General features: G+C 46.7%; 1 protein-coding gene across 2 annotated transcripts in view; it reads left to right on the forward strand.

Moving 5' to 3' along the window:
• The window catches only part of ANO10 (anoctamin 10), a 272726-nt gene extending 256417 nt beyond the window's left edge, over positions 1 to 16309 (forward strand). For both annotated transcript variants that reach the window (XM_060110817.1, XM_060110816.1), the window contains exon 13: positions 15960 to 16309. In XM_060110817.1, the coding sequence (XP_059966800.1) occupies positions 15960 to 16028 (69 nt within the window). In that variant the 3' untranslated portion in view covers positions 16029 to 16309. The remainder of the gene's footprint in view (positions 1 to 15959) is intronic.
• Positions 16310 to 17027: the final 718 nt, after the last annotated feature.

Here is a 17027-nt window from a genome sequence, read left to right on the forward strand (position 1 = left end):
TTATGTGTTTAGTAAATTGCACTGTGTTGCCAGGTTTAGGTTTGCTCATTCTTTACATTTCCCTCTGTTGGAGTTGCTCTCTTAAGCTCTTCACCCATCACTAGCTTTCTTTTCCATGTTTTAGCTGTTCAAGTGCTTGTGATTTTGCCACCTAACTTTCCCCACTACATTTTCCATACTTTCTTGTTCTTTGCCTTTCTTTAGAAGCCTTTCTTTAAAACATACTCACAAGGATTTGTTTTTTTTTTAAATTAACTCTTAAACTTCCTTTCCAGAATTTTAGGCAACTTTAAAAATCTTGCTTAAATTCGTGCTTAAAGGTCAGAATAGGGTAAACATGGTGTGTTCTAGAGCCAGATTCCCTTGGTTTAGAGATTTAGCCGAAGCAGAAAAATGTCTGAGCCAGGTGGGACAGGACAAGATTTCAGCCTCACCAAGAATTTCCAAAATACAGGCAAACCTTCACAGGATGGAAGTGTGGTCCATCCAAATCCGAATCTCACAGCACAGGTGAACCCAGTGGATAATGGGGTGATGTTATAATAGTCCAAAACCAGCACAGAGTCGGGACGCACCATCAGGCAAGAGCCGGGCAGCTGCAGGTTAGTAGCCTGGGCTCTGGAGCCACATGGCCTGGGCTCAAACCTCCTTTGAGCTGTGTGACCTCGGGCAGGTTTCTCAACCTCCCTGTGCCTCAGTTTCATCTTTAAATTGTTGATAATGGTGTGCCTCTCATTGGGCGGTTGCAAGGAGCAAATGAGTTAGTATATGTATAGTTTAGAATAGCGCCTAGTACGTAATGTAAGTGGTGGTCACTGTAAATTAAGTTACATGCAGGTAATAGAATGTAACAGACCTTAAAAGTTATATCAACAAAGCAGGAGGAAAAAAGAGGTTTTGACATACAAGCTTGGTTAGAAGTGCAGGAAATGGCGATGGGGGAGGTCAGTAACCAAGACTCCCATGAAGCTGGCACAGAGGAACGTGTGTGAAGCACAGGGACTCAGGGACACTGCCTGAGCCCCACAGCCTGCAGGAAACACTCTGTAGGGAGTGTGTCCACCCCATGCTAAGGCCCTGCGAGCCCAAGGAGGGGTTTGTTAGACTTATCACTTAGTGATTTCGTGTGGATTTTGGATAAATGGGAAGGATCACATGTAGGGTGCCCATAACTTGGAGAAAATATTAGCACCCACTGGTAGAGTATGAAAGGACAGCAGTGATGAGCAGCTCTGATGAGGGCTTTTTGTTCCTAATAATGTTTCCCAAACCCAGGGAGGTGGGTCAGCCTCTTCTCAGTTTTGCTTTGTCATCTTTTGTTAGTGCCTTGCAGCCACCTGTGCACCTTTGTGGCCTGTAGCATTGGCAGATCTGTAATGATTTTAACAGCCCTGATTGTCTGTAGCTAAATCAGATGCGCACGGCTCCCTGCTCCAGCAGCGTCAGCACAGGTGCACACCTGAGGGTGGTTGAGAAGCAAGCCTCTGGCTTCTGCAGGGCCCCTCACTCTCAGCTGAAAGTAATTTGCATTCTCAAAATATCTGCGAAGTTTTCTTTTAAAGTGCCTTTAACTTTTGGAAATTTCAATCTGAAACTCAAATAATATACGGAGAACACAGGCTCAAAAGGTGATGTTTTAAAAAATTTATTAAACTACAGTTGATTTACAATGTTGTGTTAGTTTCAGGTGTACAGCTTCAGATTCTTTTTCAGTATAGGTTATTACAAGGTATTGAATATAGTTCCCTGTGCTATACAGGAGGACCTTGTTGTTTATCCATCCTATATATAATAGTTTGCATCTGCTAATCCCAAGCTCCCACTCCATCCCTTCCCCCACTCCCCCTCCTTCACAACCACAGGTCTGTTCTGTATGTCTGTGAGTCTGTTTCTGTTTCATAGGTAAGTTCATTTGTGTCTTATTTTAGATTCTACATATAAGTGGTACCATATGGTATTTGTCTATTCTGATTTACTTAGTATGATAATCTCCAGGTCCATCCATGTTGCTGCAAATGACATTATTTCATTCTTTTTTATGGCTGAGTAGTATTCTATTGTATATCTGTACCACATCTTCTTTATCCATTCATCTGTTGATGGACAGATGCTTACGTTGCTTCCATGTCTTGGCTATTGTGAATAGTGCTGCTGTGAACATTGGGGTGCATGTATCTTTTCCAGTTATGGTTTCCTCCAGATATATGCCCAGGAGTGGGATTGCTGGATCATATGGCATTTCTATTTTTAGTTTTTTAAGGAACCTCCATATTGTTTTCCCTAGTGGCTGTACCAATTTACATTCCCACCAGCAGCATAGGAGGGTTCCCTTTTCTCCATACCCCCTCTAGCATTTATTATTTGTAGCCTTTTTAATGATGGCCATTCTGACCAGTGTGAAGTGACACCTCATTGTAGTTTTTTTAAAATTTTATTTTATTTATTTATTTATTTTTGGCTGTGTTGGGTCTTCATTGCTGCACACGGGCTTTCTCTAGTTGCGGCAAGCAGGGGGGCTACTCTTGGTTGTGATGTGTGGGCTTCTCATTGCAGTGGCTTCTCTTTGTTGCAGAGCGCAGGCTCTAGGTGCATGAGCTTCAGTAGTTGTGGTGCACAGGCTCAGTAGTTGTGGCACACGGGCTTAGTTGCTCTGCAGCATGTGGGATCTTCCCAGACCAGGGCTTGAACCCATGTCCCCTGCATTGGCAGGCGGATTCTTAACCACTGTGCCATCAGGGAAGTCCCCTCATTATAGTTTTGATTTGCATTTCTCTAATGATTAGCAATATGGAGGATCTTTTCATGTGCCTGCTGGCCATCTGTATGTCTTCTTTGGTGAAATGTCTATTTAGGTCTTCTGCCCATTTTTTGATTGGGTTGTTTGTTTTTTTGATACTGAGTTGCATGAGCTGTCTGTGTATTTTGGAAATTAAGCCCTTTTCAGTCACACTGTTTGCAAATATCTTCTCCCAGTCTGTAGATTATCTTTTCATTTTGTTTATGGTTTCCTTTGCTGTGCAAAAGCTTATAAGTTTGATTAGATCCCCTTTTTTTAAAATTTCTTTTGCCTTGGGAGACCTAAGAAAATTTTACTGCAATTTATGTCCGAGAATGTTTTGCCTATGTTCTCTTCTAGGAGCGTTATGGTGTCATGTCTTATATTTAAGTCTTTAAGCCATTTCGAGTTTATTTTTGTGCGTGGTGTAAGGGTGTGTTCTAACTTTACTGACTTACATGTGGCTGTCCAGCTTTCCCAACACCACTTGCTGAAGAGGCTGTCTTTTCTCCCTTGTATAGTCTTGCCTCCTTTGTTGAAGATTAATTGACTAGGTGTGTGGGTTTATTTCTGGGCTGTCTATTATGTTCCATTGTTGTTATGTGTCTGTTTTTGTGCCAGTACCATGCTGTTTTAATTACTGTAGCTTTGTAGTGTTGTCTAAAGTCTGGGAGAGTTATGCCTCCATCTTTGTTTTTTCCCTCACAATTGCTTTGGCAATTCTGGGTCTTTTGTGGTTCCATATAAATTTTAGGATTATTTGTTCTAGTTCTGTGAAAAATGTCATAGGTAATTTGATAAGAATCACATTAAATCTGTAGATTGCTTTGGGTTGTGTGGCCATTTTAACAATATTAATTCTTCCAATCCAGTAGCAGGGGATATTTTTCTATTTCTTTGTATTATCTTCAATTTCATTTATCAGTGTTTTACAGTTCCCAGCATATAGGTCTTTCACATCCTTGGTTAGGTTTATTCTAGGTTTTTTTTTTTTTTTTTTGGTGGGGGCGGGGGGGGACACTATTTTAAATGGAATTATTTTTTACTTTCTACTTCTGATATTTCATTGTCAGTATAAAGAAATGCAACAGATTTCTGTATATTGTTCTTGTATCCTGCTACCTTGCTGAATTCATTTATTAGTTCTAATAGTTTTTGTGTGGAGTCTCTAGGGTTTTCTATATAGAGTATCATTTCACCTGCATACAATGACAATTTTACCTCTTCCCATTTTATTTCTTTTTCTTATCTGATTACTGTTATTAAGACTTCCAATACTATGTCAAATAGAAGTGGTGAGAGTGGACATCCTTGTCTCATTCTAGAATTTAGCAGGAAGCCTTTCAGCTTTTCACCATTGAGTATTATACTGGCTATGGATTTGTTGTAAATGGCTTTTATTATGTTGAGATATGTTCCCTCTCTACCCATTTTGGTGAGATTTTTTATCATGAATGGATGTTGAATTTTATCAAATGCTTTTTCTGCATCTCTTGATGATCATGTGGTTTTTTACTTTTCTTTTGTTGATGTGGTGTATCACATTGATCCATTTGTGTTTCGAACCATCTTTGTGACCCTGGAATGAATCCAACTTGATCATGGCATATGATCCTTCTTACGTGTCATTGGATTCTGTTTGCTAATATTTTGCTGAGGATGTTTGCATCTATATTCATCAGAGATATTGGCCTGTAATATTCTTTTTTGGTAGTATCTTTGGTTTTGATATCAGGGTGATGGTGGCTTCATAGAATGACTTTGGGAGTGTTCCCTCCTCTTCAGTCTTTTGGAAGAGTTTGAGAAGAATAGGTATGAGTTCTTCTTTGTATGTTTGGTAGAATTCCCCAGTGAAGCCATCCAGTTTTGGACTTCTGTTTGCAGGGCGTTTTTTAAATTACAAATTCTATTTCATTTCTAGTGATCAGTCTGTTCAAATTATCTGTTTCTTGATTCAGTTCTGGCAGACTGCATGTTTCAAGAAACTTGTCCACTTCTTCTAGGTTGTCTATTTTGTTGGCATATGATTTCTTATGGTTTTTTGAATTTCTGTGGTATCATTTTTATTTCTCCTCTTTCATTTCTTATTTATTTGGTTCCTCTCTCTTCTTTGTGGTGAGCCTTTCTTCTTCTCTTTTCTTCTTGATGAGCCTTCGTGGCCAGAGGTTTGTTGATTTTGTTTATCCTTTCAAAAAAACAGCTCTTGGTTTTTTATTGATTTTTTTCTATTTCTTTAATCTCTTATTTCCTCTCTGATCTTTATTATTTCCTTCCTTCTGCTGATTTTAGGTTTTGTTTCTTCTTTTTCTAATTCTTTTAGGTAGTAGTTTAGGTTGTCTATTTGAGATTTTTCTTGTTTTTTTGAAGAAGGCCTGTATCACTATCAACTTCCCCTCTTAGGATTGTTTTTGCTGCATCCCATAGATTTTGTATGGTTGTGTTTTCATTGTCATTTGTCTCAAGGTATTTTTAAATTTTCTCTTTGATTTCATCACTGACCCATTGGTTTTTCAGTAGCATGTTGGTTAGTCTCCATGTAGTCATTTTTTTCTCATTTCTCTTTCTCTGGTTGATTTCTAGTTTCATGCCATTGTAGTCAGAGAAGATGCTTGAAATAATTTCTGTCCTTTTAAATTTGTTGAGGCTTGTTTTGTGCCCTAGTATGTAGTCCATCCTAGAGAATGTTCCATGTGCACTTGAAAACAATGTGTATTCTAGTTTTTTTAGACTGAGGTCCTGTAGATATCAATTAAGTCTAACTGTTCTATTGTGTCATTTAGAGTCTTTGTTTCCTTTTTGATTTTCTGCCTGGAAGATCTGTCCACTGATGTCAGTGCAGTGTTAAAATCTCCTACTATTATTGTGTTCCCATCAATTTCTCCTTTTAACGTTTGTTAGTATTTGTTTTAATGTATTTATGTGCTCCTATATTGGATGCATTTATACTATATAATATTAAAAACAAGAATATTATAACAAGTATAATATTCTCTTCTTGTATTGATCCTTTTATCATTTTATAGTGTCCTTGTCTTTCTTTATGGCCTTTGTTTCAAAGTCTATTTTGTTTGATATGAGTACTGCGACCCTCGCTTTCTTGTTGTTTCCATTTGCATGAAATATCTTTCTCCATCCCCTCATTTTTAATCTATGTGGATCTCTTATAGGCAGCATGTTGTAGGTTCTTGTTTTATTATCCAATCTGTCACTCTATGTCTTTTGATTGGAGTGTTTAGTTCATAGACATTTAAGATAATTTATTGATAGGTATGTATTTATTGCCATTTTAAACCTTGTTTTCCAGTTGATTTTGTATTTCTTCTTTGTTCCTTCTTTTTGTTTTTCCTTTTGTGGTTTGATAATTTTCTTTTGTATTACAGTTGAGTTCTTTTCTTATTGGTTTTTGTGAGTCTATTGTATGTCTTTTTTAATTTTTTTATACAGCAGATTCTTATTAGTCATGAATTTTAATACACATCAGTGTATACATGTCAATCCCAATCGTCCAATTCATCACACCACCACCCCCACCACCCCGCCACTTTCCCCGCTTGGTGTCCATATGTTTGTTCTCTACATCTGTGTCTCAATTTCTGTCCTACAAACCGGTTCATCTGTACCATTTTTCTAGGTTCCACATATATGCGTTAATATACGATATTTGTTTTCCTCTTTCTGACTTACTTCACTCTGTATGATAGTCTCTAGATCCATCCACGTCTCAACAAATGACCCAATTTCGTTCCTTTTTATGGCTGAGTAATAATCCATTGTATATATGCACCACATCTTCTTTATCCATTTGTCTGTCGATGGGCATTTAGGTTGCTTCCATGACCTGGCTATTGTAAATAGTGCTGCATTGAACATTGGGGTGCATATGTCTTTTTGAATTATGGTTTTCTCTGGGTATATGCCCAGTAGTGGGATTGCTGGATCATATGGTAATTCTATTTTTAGTTTTTTAAGGGACCTCCATACTGTTTTCCATAGTGGCTGTATCAATTTACATTGCCACCAACAGTGCAAGAGGGTTCCCTTTTCTCCACACCCTCTCCAGCATTTGCTGTTTGTAGATTTTCTGATGATGCCCATTCTAACTGGTGTGAGGTGATACCTCATTGTAGTTTTGATTTGCATTTCTCTAATAGTGATGTTGAGCAGCTTTTCATGTGCTTCTTAGCCATCTGTATTTCTTCTTTGGAAAAATGTCTATTTAGGTCTTCTGCCCATTTTTGGATTAGGTTGTTTTTTTAATATTGAGCTGCATGAGCTGTTTATATATTTTGGAGATTAATCCTTTGTCCGTTGATTCGTTTGCAAATATTTTCTCCCATTCTGAGGGCTGTCTTTTTGTCTTGTTTATGGTTTCCTTTGCTGTGCAAAAGCTTTGAAGTTTCATTAGATCCCATTTGTTTATTTTTTTTATTTCCATTACTCTAGGAGGTGGATCAAAAAGATCTTGCTGTGATTTATGTCCAAGAGTGTTCTTCCTATGTTTTCTCTAAGAGTTTTATAGTGTCTGGTCTTACATTTAGGTCTCTAATCCATTTTGAGTTTATTTTTGTGTATGGTGTTAGGGAGTGTTGTAATTTTATTCTTTTACATGTAGCTGTCCAGTTTTCCCAGCACCACTTATTGAAGAGACTGACTTTTCTCCATTGTATATCCTTGCCTCCTTTGTCATAGATTAGTTGACCATAGGTGCTTGGGTTTATCTCTGGGCTTTCTTCTTGTTCCATTGATCTATGTTTCTGTTATTGTATGTTTTTAATTTGTGGTTACCCTGGTTTTCAAGTATGGTAACCCATAACTATAACTACTTGCTTTAGCCTGGTAAGTCATGAAAGCTGTACATTCTAAAAGATGTACATTATCCTGCTACCCTTCTCCACATTTTGTTATTTTGATGTCCATTTTACATCTTCATGTTTATCCATTTGCTGTTCCTTGTAGTTGTAATCACATTCAGAAAATTTAAAAAAAAATTTTTATCTATGTACTGGCTTATTTAACTGACCTTCAATCCTTTTATATATTTGCCTTTCCTAATGTGATTTTCCCCTTTCTTATAGGTTCTTGCTTCATTTATATTTAAAGAAGACCTTTCAATACTTCTTTTAGGATAGGGTTAGTATTGCTATATTCTTTTAGTTTTTGATTGAGAAATTCTTTATCTCTTCTTTGAATCTAAATGATAATCTTGCTGGGTAGAGTATCCTAGGTTGCAGAGTTTTCCCTTTCAGGACTTTGAATAGAGCTTGCCACTCCCTTCTGGCCTTCAACGTTTCTGTAGAGAAATCAGTTGATAGCCTTACGGGGCTTCCATTGTAACTGACTCTGTTTCTCATGCTGCCTTTAGAATCCTCTCTTTCACTTTTGCCATTTTAATTATGATATGTCTTGGTGTGGGACTCTCTGTACTTCTTGTACCTGGATATCTGTTTCCTTCTTTAGGTTTGGAAAGTTTTCAGCCATAATTTCTTCAAATACATCTTGATCCACTTTTCCCTTTCTTCGCCTTCTGGAATTCCTATTATGTGTAGACTGGCATGCTTCATATTATCCTATATGTCTCGTACATTGCTTTCATTTTTTTCATTTGTCTTTCTGTCTGCTGTTCTGATTGGGTGGTTTCCATTATTCTATCTTACAGATCACTTTTCATTCTTCTGCATTATTTAGTTTGCTATTTATTGCCTTTAGCTCGGTTTTTATCTTGGCAATTGAGTTGTCTGATTTTGATTGTCTCTTTATGGTTTCTAGTTCCTTGTTACAGTGATCTCCATTTCTACTGATAGTCTTTCTTAATTCCTTCAGCATTTTTATTACCTCCTTTTTGAACTCAGGGGTCTGGTAGACCGGAGAGGTCTGTTTCATTGTTTTTTCTTTTGGGGAGTACTTCCTCTGCTTTGTCATTTTACTTTCATTTCTCTTATGCTAAGAATTTAGGAGAAACAGTTATGTACTGTGGTCTTGAAAGGCTGTTTTTATGTGGGAGCATCCCTTTGTAGACTGTGTAAGTCCAATATTTTTGATGCAAGGGCTGTATTTGGTGTGGATGCCTGCCATGACTTTGCTCAGAGTGTGCTGGCCATTTTCCCCTTGATAAGGGGTGTGTTTGGTGCTGTGGTGACCAGAGCCTGCACTGGATATTGGGCGGAGCTTCCTCTTTGGTTGTCACAGCCCTGTCGGGGGTAGGGTTTGCTCCCCAGTTGTTGGAGTAAAAGCCCCCAGGTCCGGTTCTAAGCTGCAGTGTGAGGTAGGTGAGACTGGAGCACTGCCCCTGGAAAGGAGCCGCAGGGTATTCCTCTGCAGGACCGGTTTGCTGGGACAGGCAACTCTGTGACGCCCACCACCTGGTGTGCACACCCACAAAATCGGCCTACTCTCTACTGCCAGAGCGCCTGTGTCAGCTCTGCCTGCCTTCGGCATGTGCACACTCACGAAGTGGGAGCTCCGGAAGCTGTGCCCGCTGTGAGCATGGTGCGAATGAGGCTCCCATGACGGACCCACGCTCTGTCCCACACACACCCCCATTTGCGGCCTGGACCACATCCTAGGCCCTTCAGGCTATGTCCAAATAGCCAAACCAAGTCCTCTCCTCGAGTCTGTCCGCTGAAGCCCAAGTTTCAGCCCCCAGGCACTGTGCACACCAGTAAGTGCGTGTCTTGGGCTCAGAAGTGTGGTGACGTGGCAGCAGTCAGTGTCGGTTCCTCTCCATCTTGCTTGGAAGCAAGCCAGCCTGTGCACACTCGTCTTGGGCAAATTCCAGGCCCCTTCAGCTACCTATCTGTCCTGGCTGAGCTCCCAGCTGGCGAAGGAGGTTCCCAGGGTAAGGAAACCGTTCCTCTTTCATGGCTCCCTCCCAGGAGCACAGGTCCCACCTTGATTCCCCCCCCCTTTTTTCCCTTTAGTCTTACCAGGTTACATGGGGATCTTTCTTACAGCTTTAGTTGTATGAGTTCTTCTGCCTGCTTTCAGTTGGTATTCAGTTGGTGTTCACTGTTTGTTCTTTCAGGCGACTTCTCTTTTTCTTCTAATTGGGGCTGCTTCCTCCACTTTTTCATTTAGCACTTTCAGTTGGTGTTCTGTGAGAATTGTTCCCGTTGTAGATGTATTTTTGACATATTTGTGGGGGGAGGTGAGCTCCACGTCCTTCTACCCTGCCATCTTGATCTCCTCCTCCCAAAAGATGATTTAAGAAGTAGACATTAATTTTTTTTTTAAGTTGAACTGACATCTATCTTCCCCAGGATCAGCTCATGCAGTTAATGAACTCGTACACTGGCATCTCACTGGTTGGGTGAGCTGGGCCTGGCCACCAGGTCTGGGAGCTGGGTTTGGACCTTCTTGGAGGAGTCTTGGTTTCCAGCTGGGACCAAGATGATGATCTGGCAACTTTCCTGGTGGCCCTTGACTTTCCCCTGTCATCTTCTTTCCACCCAGCTCTACCTGCATACCACCTTCCCTTCACCAGAGCCACCCCTGAGGGCTTGGGGGGATGAGATTCCTGTCTCCACTGGGTGACATCCTGAGGGGCTGGACCCAGGTCTGCACTCTTACCAGGGCAGGGAACTGTTTGGAACTCCAAAATCCTGAAACTTCTGACATACAGCCCATGTTACGGTGTGTCTCCTATGATCCTATACATGTGACTGGCACATTTATGGTCCAGAAAGTGACGCTGACTTCAAGAACATGAATATGTCTCACTTACACACCCACGAGAAGGGAGGCCTTACCTGTCTGTGTTGTTCTGGGTGAGATTATCGGCTGAGCTGTCATCCCTCTGGCTGCTGCTGTAGGCTTGGAGCTGTACTTGGTTGCTCTTCCACAGGTATCTGTGGAGCACCAACTTGGTGCCAGAGCTTTTGCAGGCCCTGGGGGTAGAGTCAGGAGACCAGGTACTAGATGGGATAGAACGTTTAAAGCAGAAAAAAAAAAAAATTCACATAGACAATTAAAAACCAGATGGTCTGAGTGGAGTGCAGGAATTAAAATAGAGGGGTGTGACGGTGACGGGAGACTCCTCTGGGGTAAGTGATTTGGGACAGCTTCTCTGGGGGAAGACAGGCTGAGGAGCAAAGCTCAGTGGCAGGGCAGGCAAGGCAGATGGTGATGAGCCTGCGGGAAGAAGGAGCTGGACTGGAGGCAGTGGGCCTGTGAGAAAAAAGTGGAGGCTTGAGTTTTCGTCTCGAGTCTTTAGGAAACCCCTGTAGTGGCATGTTCTTTCTGGTCCCGTTTTAAAATGTGGCTTGGGCTGTGTTTGCACAAGCGTGGGAAAGTTTGGGAGGTGGTTTCGGTGCAGCAGGGGCGACAGCCCTAAGGTAGGAGATGGGAGGAATGGGGTGTGCTTGGCAGGTGGAGTTGACAGGACCTGATGGGGAAGGGCAGAGAGTCATCCAGGGCGACGTCTGCAGTTTGGGTCCGAGTAGCCGGCTGGTAGTGGTCCCTGAGATGGGGGCGACTGGGAGAAAAGTTGGCCGGGGTGGGAGGTGAGGGATTCAGAGCGCTGGCCTGTTTGGGTGTCAGCAAATCTCACATTTTGTCAAACAGTAAAATGAACCAACCCCTCCAGAGGGAGAGGACGTGGACGTAACTCCCTGCTGGTGCCGCCCCTCCACCCACTGCCTGGGGTTGTCAGCCTGCTGGCATCGCCAGGCCCAGGACAGAGCTGGAGTTTTTAACTGTTACTTCTGAACGTGTTCAGCCTGCTGCTTGTTTGAGGGACTTTCCTCTAGACCTAACAGACGAAAATCGTCTTTGTGAAAATGCGGTACTTCAAAAGGCCCATTCTCTACTTCCCTTTTCACCTGAATTGCCAGACCCTTGCTTAATTTTGCCCTGACTCTAAGTACATGACCTCAAACAAGTGACGGGATAGAGGAGACATGCTTGTGGTTGCGGGGTGGATGGGGAGGGAGGGCACAGCTGTGCACGAGGGAAGCTCCCTCTCCCGCTGGCCCCGCCCACTGTGGAAGGGGCTTCCTTCCAGGCAGTGGTTCTCCACTCCAGCAGTGCGATAGAATCACCCAGGGGAGCTTTGCTAATCCCCAGGCCACACCCCAGCCCATTAAATCAGAACGGAGCGGGGAAGGGGAAGTAGGGACGGGTGACGACAGTGCTGTCACCAGGACTGCGCACCTGAGGCTGGCAGGACTCAGGCATCCTGGTCCCCCAGGTGCTGTTGCTGAGCTGAACTGACCTGAGAACCCAGTTCACGTTTGAGCTGCTGTCGTGGGATGGCCTGGCCGCAGAGGCCCTCAGCCTGGCTCCAGCCGCTGAGCTCCGCACTCAGACTGGAGGCCTCTAGCAAACAAACAGGAAGAGATGAATGCACAGGTTTGGCCTGTCCTCAGCCAAGACCTGCCCAGATAGAGTCCCTCTGGGCAGGTGGTTGTTGCTTTGGGGCAAGGAGTAATGGAATAGCTGCTAACAGATTGAAAATTGGGCAATACTGTAATCAACTGATTTCCTGAGCGAGGTGAGTAGAAGGATCCCAAAACTGATTATGGGCTCAGCAAAGGAGAGTCTCTGCTACAAGCCCGGGAGGATGAAGCCCTGTCTGAGGACTGTGGGAAGCATTGCAGGTCTCAGAACACATTTCTGTACTTCTCCACAGGGAAAAGGGGATCTGGTTACTCACCCTTTCTCAGGTTAAGCTGCATGTTTGGCCAGCACGCTTAGTGATTCGGTTCCTGTTACAGGCAGACCTCTGAGATACCCTGGGTTTGGTTCCAGACCACTGCAGTAAAGCGAGTCATGTGAATTTTTGGTTTTCCAACGTATATGAAAGTTATGCTTACACTGTACTGTAGTCTATTAAGTGTGCAGTAGCATTATGTCTATAAAAAACAATGTACATACCTTAATTAAAAAATAATGCTGTTTGGGCCTCCCTGGTGGCGCAGTGGTTAAGAGTCCGCCTGCCGATGCAGGGGATACGGGTTCGTGCCCCGGTCTGGGAGGATCCCATATGCCGCGGAGCGGCTGGGCCCGTGAGCCATGGCCGCTGGGCCTGCGCATCCGGAGCCTGTGCTCCGCAACGGGAGAGGCCACAACAGTGAGAGGCCCGCATACCGCAAAAAGAAAAAAAAAAAAAAATAATGCTGTTTGAAAAATTGCACCAATAGAATTGCTCGACACAGGATTGCCATAAACCTTCAATTTGTAAAAAACTCAATTTCTGTGAAGCAATGAAACAAGGTCCACCTGTATAATCATTGCTAATAATGATGCCAAAAATCAGTCTGTGCTTTTTAAGAGTAATTTGGAGCATGAGTGTTTTAATGAATCATAAGTTGAGGAAAATTTCGTTCTCTCTTCATTCTGGTGCTTTTTATGGGGAAGAAGTCAGGACTTTTATCCTGCTTGTATTTTTAATAAGGTTTTGATCTAAGAATCCCCAAAGAAGCCAGTTTTTTCAAGGGGATATTGCTGCTGCTTCCCACCCCACCCTCCAGGCAGGGCAGCTAAAGAGAAGACGCTGAAGAGCTGAGCTCTAGGAGGTAGCGTGAGGCCCTGAGGGGACGGCGCCCCCCAGCCAGAGCACACACGGTGGCCTGGCTCTGCCCAGCGTGGCCCGCGACGCCAGCTTGCGCGCTGGTGAAGGATGGCAGACAGCAAACCAGTGACTCCCCGCCCTGGGTTTGTCCACGGAGAAACTTCGAGAGCTTGCTAAAAGTTCAGAGACTCCTGGGTCCCTCTACAAGCCAGCATGACGGCATCTTAGCATCTTGGGGAGGGACCAAGAGTCTGCATTTAACAAGGTCTCAGGACCCTTAAGTGATCTCAGGACACAGGACCAAATGATCATCAGGGTTCCTTCAGAGCAGCAATTTTGTGCTTCTGGAGTTAATCCTGCCAATGCCCACCATTTCACCAGTAGGCGAGGATGTGGAAAGCTTCGCTGGGGCAGGGGGCAGTTTCATTACAAGTTACGTGACCGCACACTGAGGGGATCCAGACCCAAGAGCAGTGGGCAGTGGCTGGCTGACCCAGGAGAAGCTGTCTCGAGGCTAGATGGCATCTGACCCCATCTTTCAGGCAGGAGCCGAGTAGGCCTACCCCGTTTGTGCAGGAAAGGTTGCAGCGTCGCTCACCGACCTCAAATCCAGTTGAACTCTTCACCTCAGGCAGGCGGGCCGTTGCAGTTTGTTTCCTCTTAGCTGCTGGGGTTTTTCTTTGGGCTTTTAGCTACAGGTCTTAAGTTCTGGTCCTGCCCCCTGTGCAGCGTGTCGAGCCACGGGGTGCAGGAGACGCAGGAAGACAGGCCAAGCCCCGGCTCCCTGCCCCCCCCAGGGCCTCAGCACTGTGCTGAGGAAGGCCAGGTAGAGGTCATGGGGGTCGTGGCCCCCATGGGCCACGTTGCCTTTGGGGATCACAGAGCTCTGTGAGGCAGATCGAGCCCTGAGGGACCCAGCCATGGGCAGCCGGTGGGGTGGAGTGGGGTTGGCCCGACCCAGAGGCCTGGGGGCCTGTCACTCTTCAGCTTCAGAAGCAGCCTTGCTCCAGGACAGGCGAGGAAAGGGCACGAGTGGAGACAGGAGCTCCTGCGTAGACTGCCTGAGGCATGAGGGGCCGGGGGCGAGGGCAGGGGGGGTCCCTGTCCCGGTTCCTACCTTTGCTTCCAGCAGCGCAGTTAAGTGTAGATGAGCCCGTGACGTCTGGGAACCGCTACCCTCAGGAGCTGCCTTCAGCAGGGCAGGCACTGCAGGTGGGCAGTCGTCCAAGCCCAGTGGGTTCTGAGTCTCTTCCCCGGCCTGGGCCAAGCCCCCAACCTGGGATGTGAAAGAAGAGGCATCTCCGAAAAGCTAGGTCACTTGGGGCTGGGTCACTCAGGGCAGAGGGCCTGTTAGATGGCTCCCCTCGGCCTGGCCGCTGCGGGCAGGGGCCCCTCCCGGGAGGTCTGCGGGACGCTCTGGCCTGACGCCAAGGGGCTCCCCCGTCCACAGCCACACACGTAGATGGGGGAGTGCTGTTCGGAGCTCACAGGGAGCCTCGAAGGCTCCTTTCAATCAAAACCCATTATGGTTGTCCTCCCGGTGTGCAGGGCAAGTGTGGCTGGTAGATTCCGTGACAACTAGGGAATATCGTATCCTCATTCTGATGCTAGTTTAATTTATTTCACTTTTAGTTTCTTACAGTTACTTGTCAAATCAGGAAATAGATTCATCTTCTGTGCCTCACCCCCTTTCTGTCTCTCATAAATAGACATGTTTAAAGGTCTCGTAAGTATTAAATGACACCAGCTGCAAGAGTCTGAAGTGCAATCTGGGGTGAAATACTACATTTTACATCAGGAGTTGACAGTCGAAGTGGGCTCGTGAGAGGACGGGAGACATGAGTAACGGAAAAGGTAGCAGAGGCACAAACTAACTTCTGGGGGGATTCGGGTGGCATGGCCGTTCTGCTCCAGGTTTGTGAGCTACATCACACCGTCTCTGCCGTCCCGTCAGGCTGAAGGTCGCATAAACCCCGCAGCTGAGGGGCGCCCGCTCAAAGGCTGTGGGAAGAGCCCGTCCCCACGCGGCACCTCCCCCATCAGGAGCCGTCCCCTAACCCTGCTCCCCCAGACCCAGGCAGGCCCCTCCCGAGCCCAGATGGACAGGGGCCAGCTGCCGGGAGCCCATCTCGGCGCGGTCCTGCGGAAGGCAGAACAGGCTAGAAAAGAGGAGGACTTACTGGAGTGACGGGGGCCTCCTGAGATGCTACAGGCCTAAAGGAGCCTTCGGGGAGGGAAGCAGGTTGCAGCAGGAGGCAGAGGCGTTCAACTTGCAGTCTGTGAATCGGCCTCCTCTCCCCGAAAGTCAGCGGGAGTGTGCGCCGTGTCCAGCCCGTGTGGTGTTTGGGGCTCCCAAGAGGGGCAGCCAGGTACCCGGGTACCAGCAGCGTTTGTGCTCAGAGTCTTGTTTTCTCCATAAGTAAACAGCTGTTATCAAAAAGTCTCCGTGTGTATTTTAAGCCAAATCCCAAAGGAGTTATTCATTGGTTCAGTACCTAGGGCAGAGCTCTCCACACGCTGTCCAGCACCCAGGTCACAGAGGCGGCTGGGGCCCGGGACCGGAGCAGCAGGACTCCCGCCGCACCGGGCCTTGATGCCGGAGCGGGGCTTGGGCCGCCCCTGAGGCGCCACCGCCCAGCCTCATGTGACTCAGCGTGTCCTGTGTTCTCTCAACAGCAGATGAAGCGCGTGGCCGAGAACCTGAAAGAGGACTGGAGGGAAGGCGGGAAGGAGGAGGCACCCTGAGGGCCGGTGGAGCCAGCGGGCACCCTCCCCGCGCGGAGCCCCGTCCGCAGCCCGCCGCCCGACCTTGCTCTGGAGCCGCCGCTGCCCAGCCTGGCACATGGACAAACGACCAGCTCCCCGGGTCGCCTTCACAGTGACCATCGGCCCGTTGGGGTGGCAGGTGGGGGCGTCCACCGAGGTGGCGTTTCCGACGCTCGACGACACGAGGTGCCTCTCTCTGGCTCTGTCCTGCTCTATGTTCACAGACCCTTTATTCACGGAACAGAGGTCACCAAGCTATTAAAGGCCTCATGCCCGCCTGACGCCTCCTTCCGTGTGTGGATGGAGCAGCCCGTCTGCTCCGAGCTGGGTCGTGGAAGGGGGAGCCGCCAGGGCAGCCAAGGGCCGGGCTCGCCTCGAGGCTGGGCTGCTTCCAAGGCGTGCGGAAGCCCCAGGGGTCCTTGGGAGGTTCTGCTGCTGCTGGGCTCTCCCTGGGGGTGCGCGGCAGGGGCCGCTTGGGCTGCCTTCAGCACCGCTGGCCGGCCGGGCCACACCTGGGGGGGCTGTCCCGGCTGTGCCCGCAGGGGTGCAGCTCCCTCACCTGCACAGCAGCCCCCGGCCCCGCAGGAACTGCCCTCCGGGCTCCTGGCTCTGGTCCAGCCCCGGGGACCACCCCGCTCGGGCCAGGCCTGGCTTCCTTTCCCACCAGCTGCTCAAACTGCTCCAGACAACAGCCAGCCCCGCCCCACTGGGGCCCTCATAGCCAGGACACGGGGCCCATCTGGGGAAGGCCGGGAAGGGCAGGCAGGTCTAGACCCGTGTCCCTCGCTCCGAGCCTGGACCCTCGATTCCCTCCTTCACATCAAGACCGGAGTGGCCACGGCAGGCCCGCTCCACGCATGTTTTTGGAAGCCCAGCTCCCCATCTGCACCACGTGGCTGTTCAGCAGGTGCTGCCAGACTGTTGTCTTTGCCAGCATGGACACCTGTGGTCAGCCTTGCCCTGCCCCCTTGGTCTAAG

The sequence above is a fragment of the Mesoplodon densirostris genome, chromosome 10, assembly GCF_025265405.1.
Source record: "Mesoplodon densirostris isolate mMesDen1 chromosome 10, mMesDen1 primary haplotype, whole genome shotgun sequence".
NCBI lineage: Eukaryota > Metazoa > Chordata > Mammalia > Artiodactyla > Ziphiidae > Mesoplodon > Mesoplodon densirostris.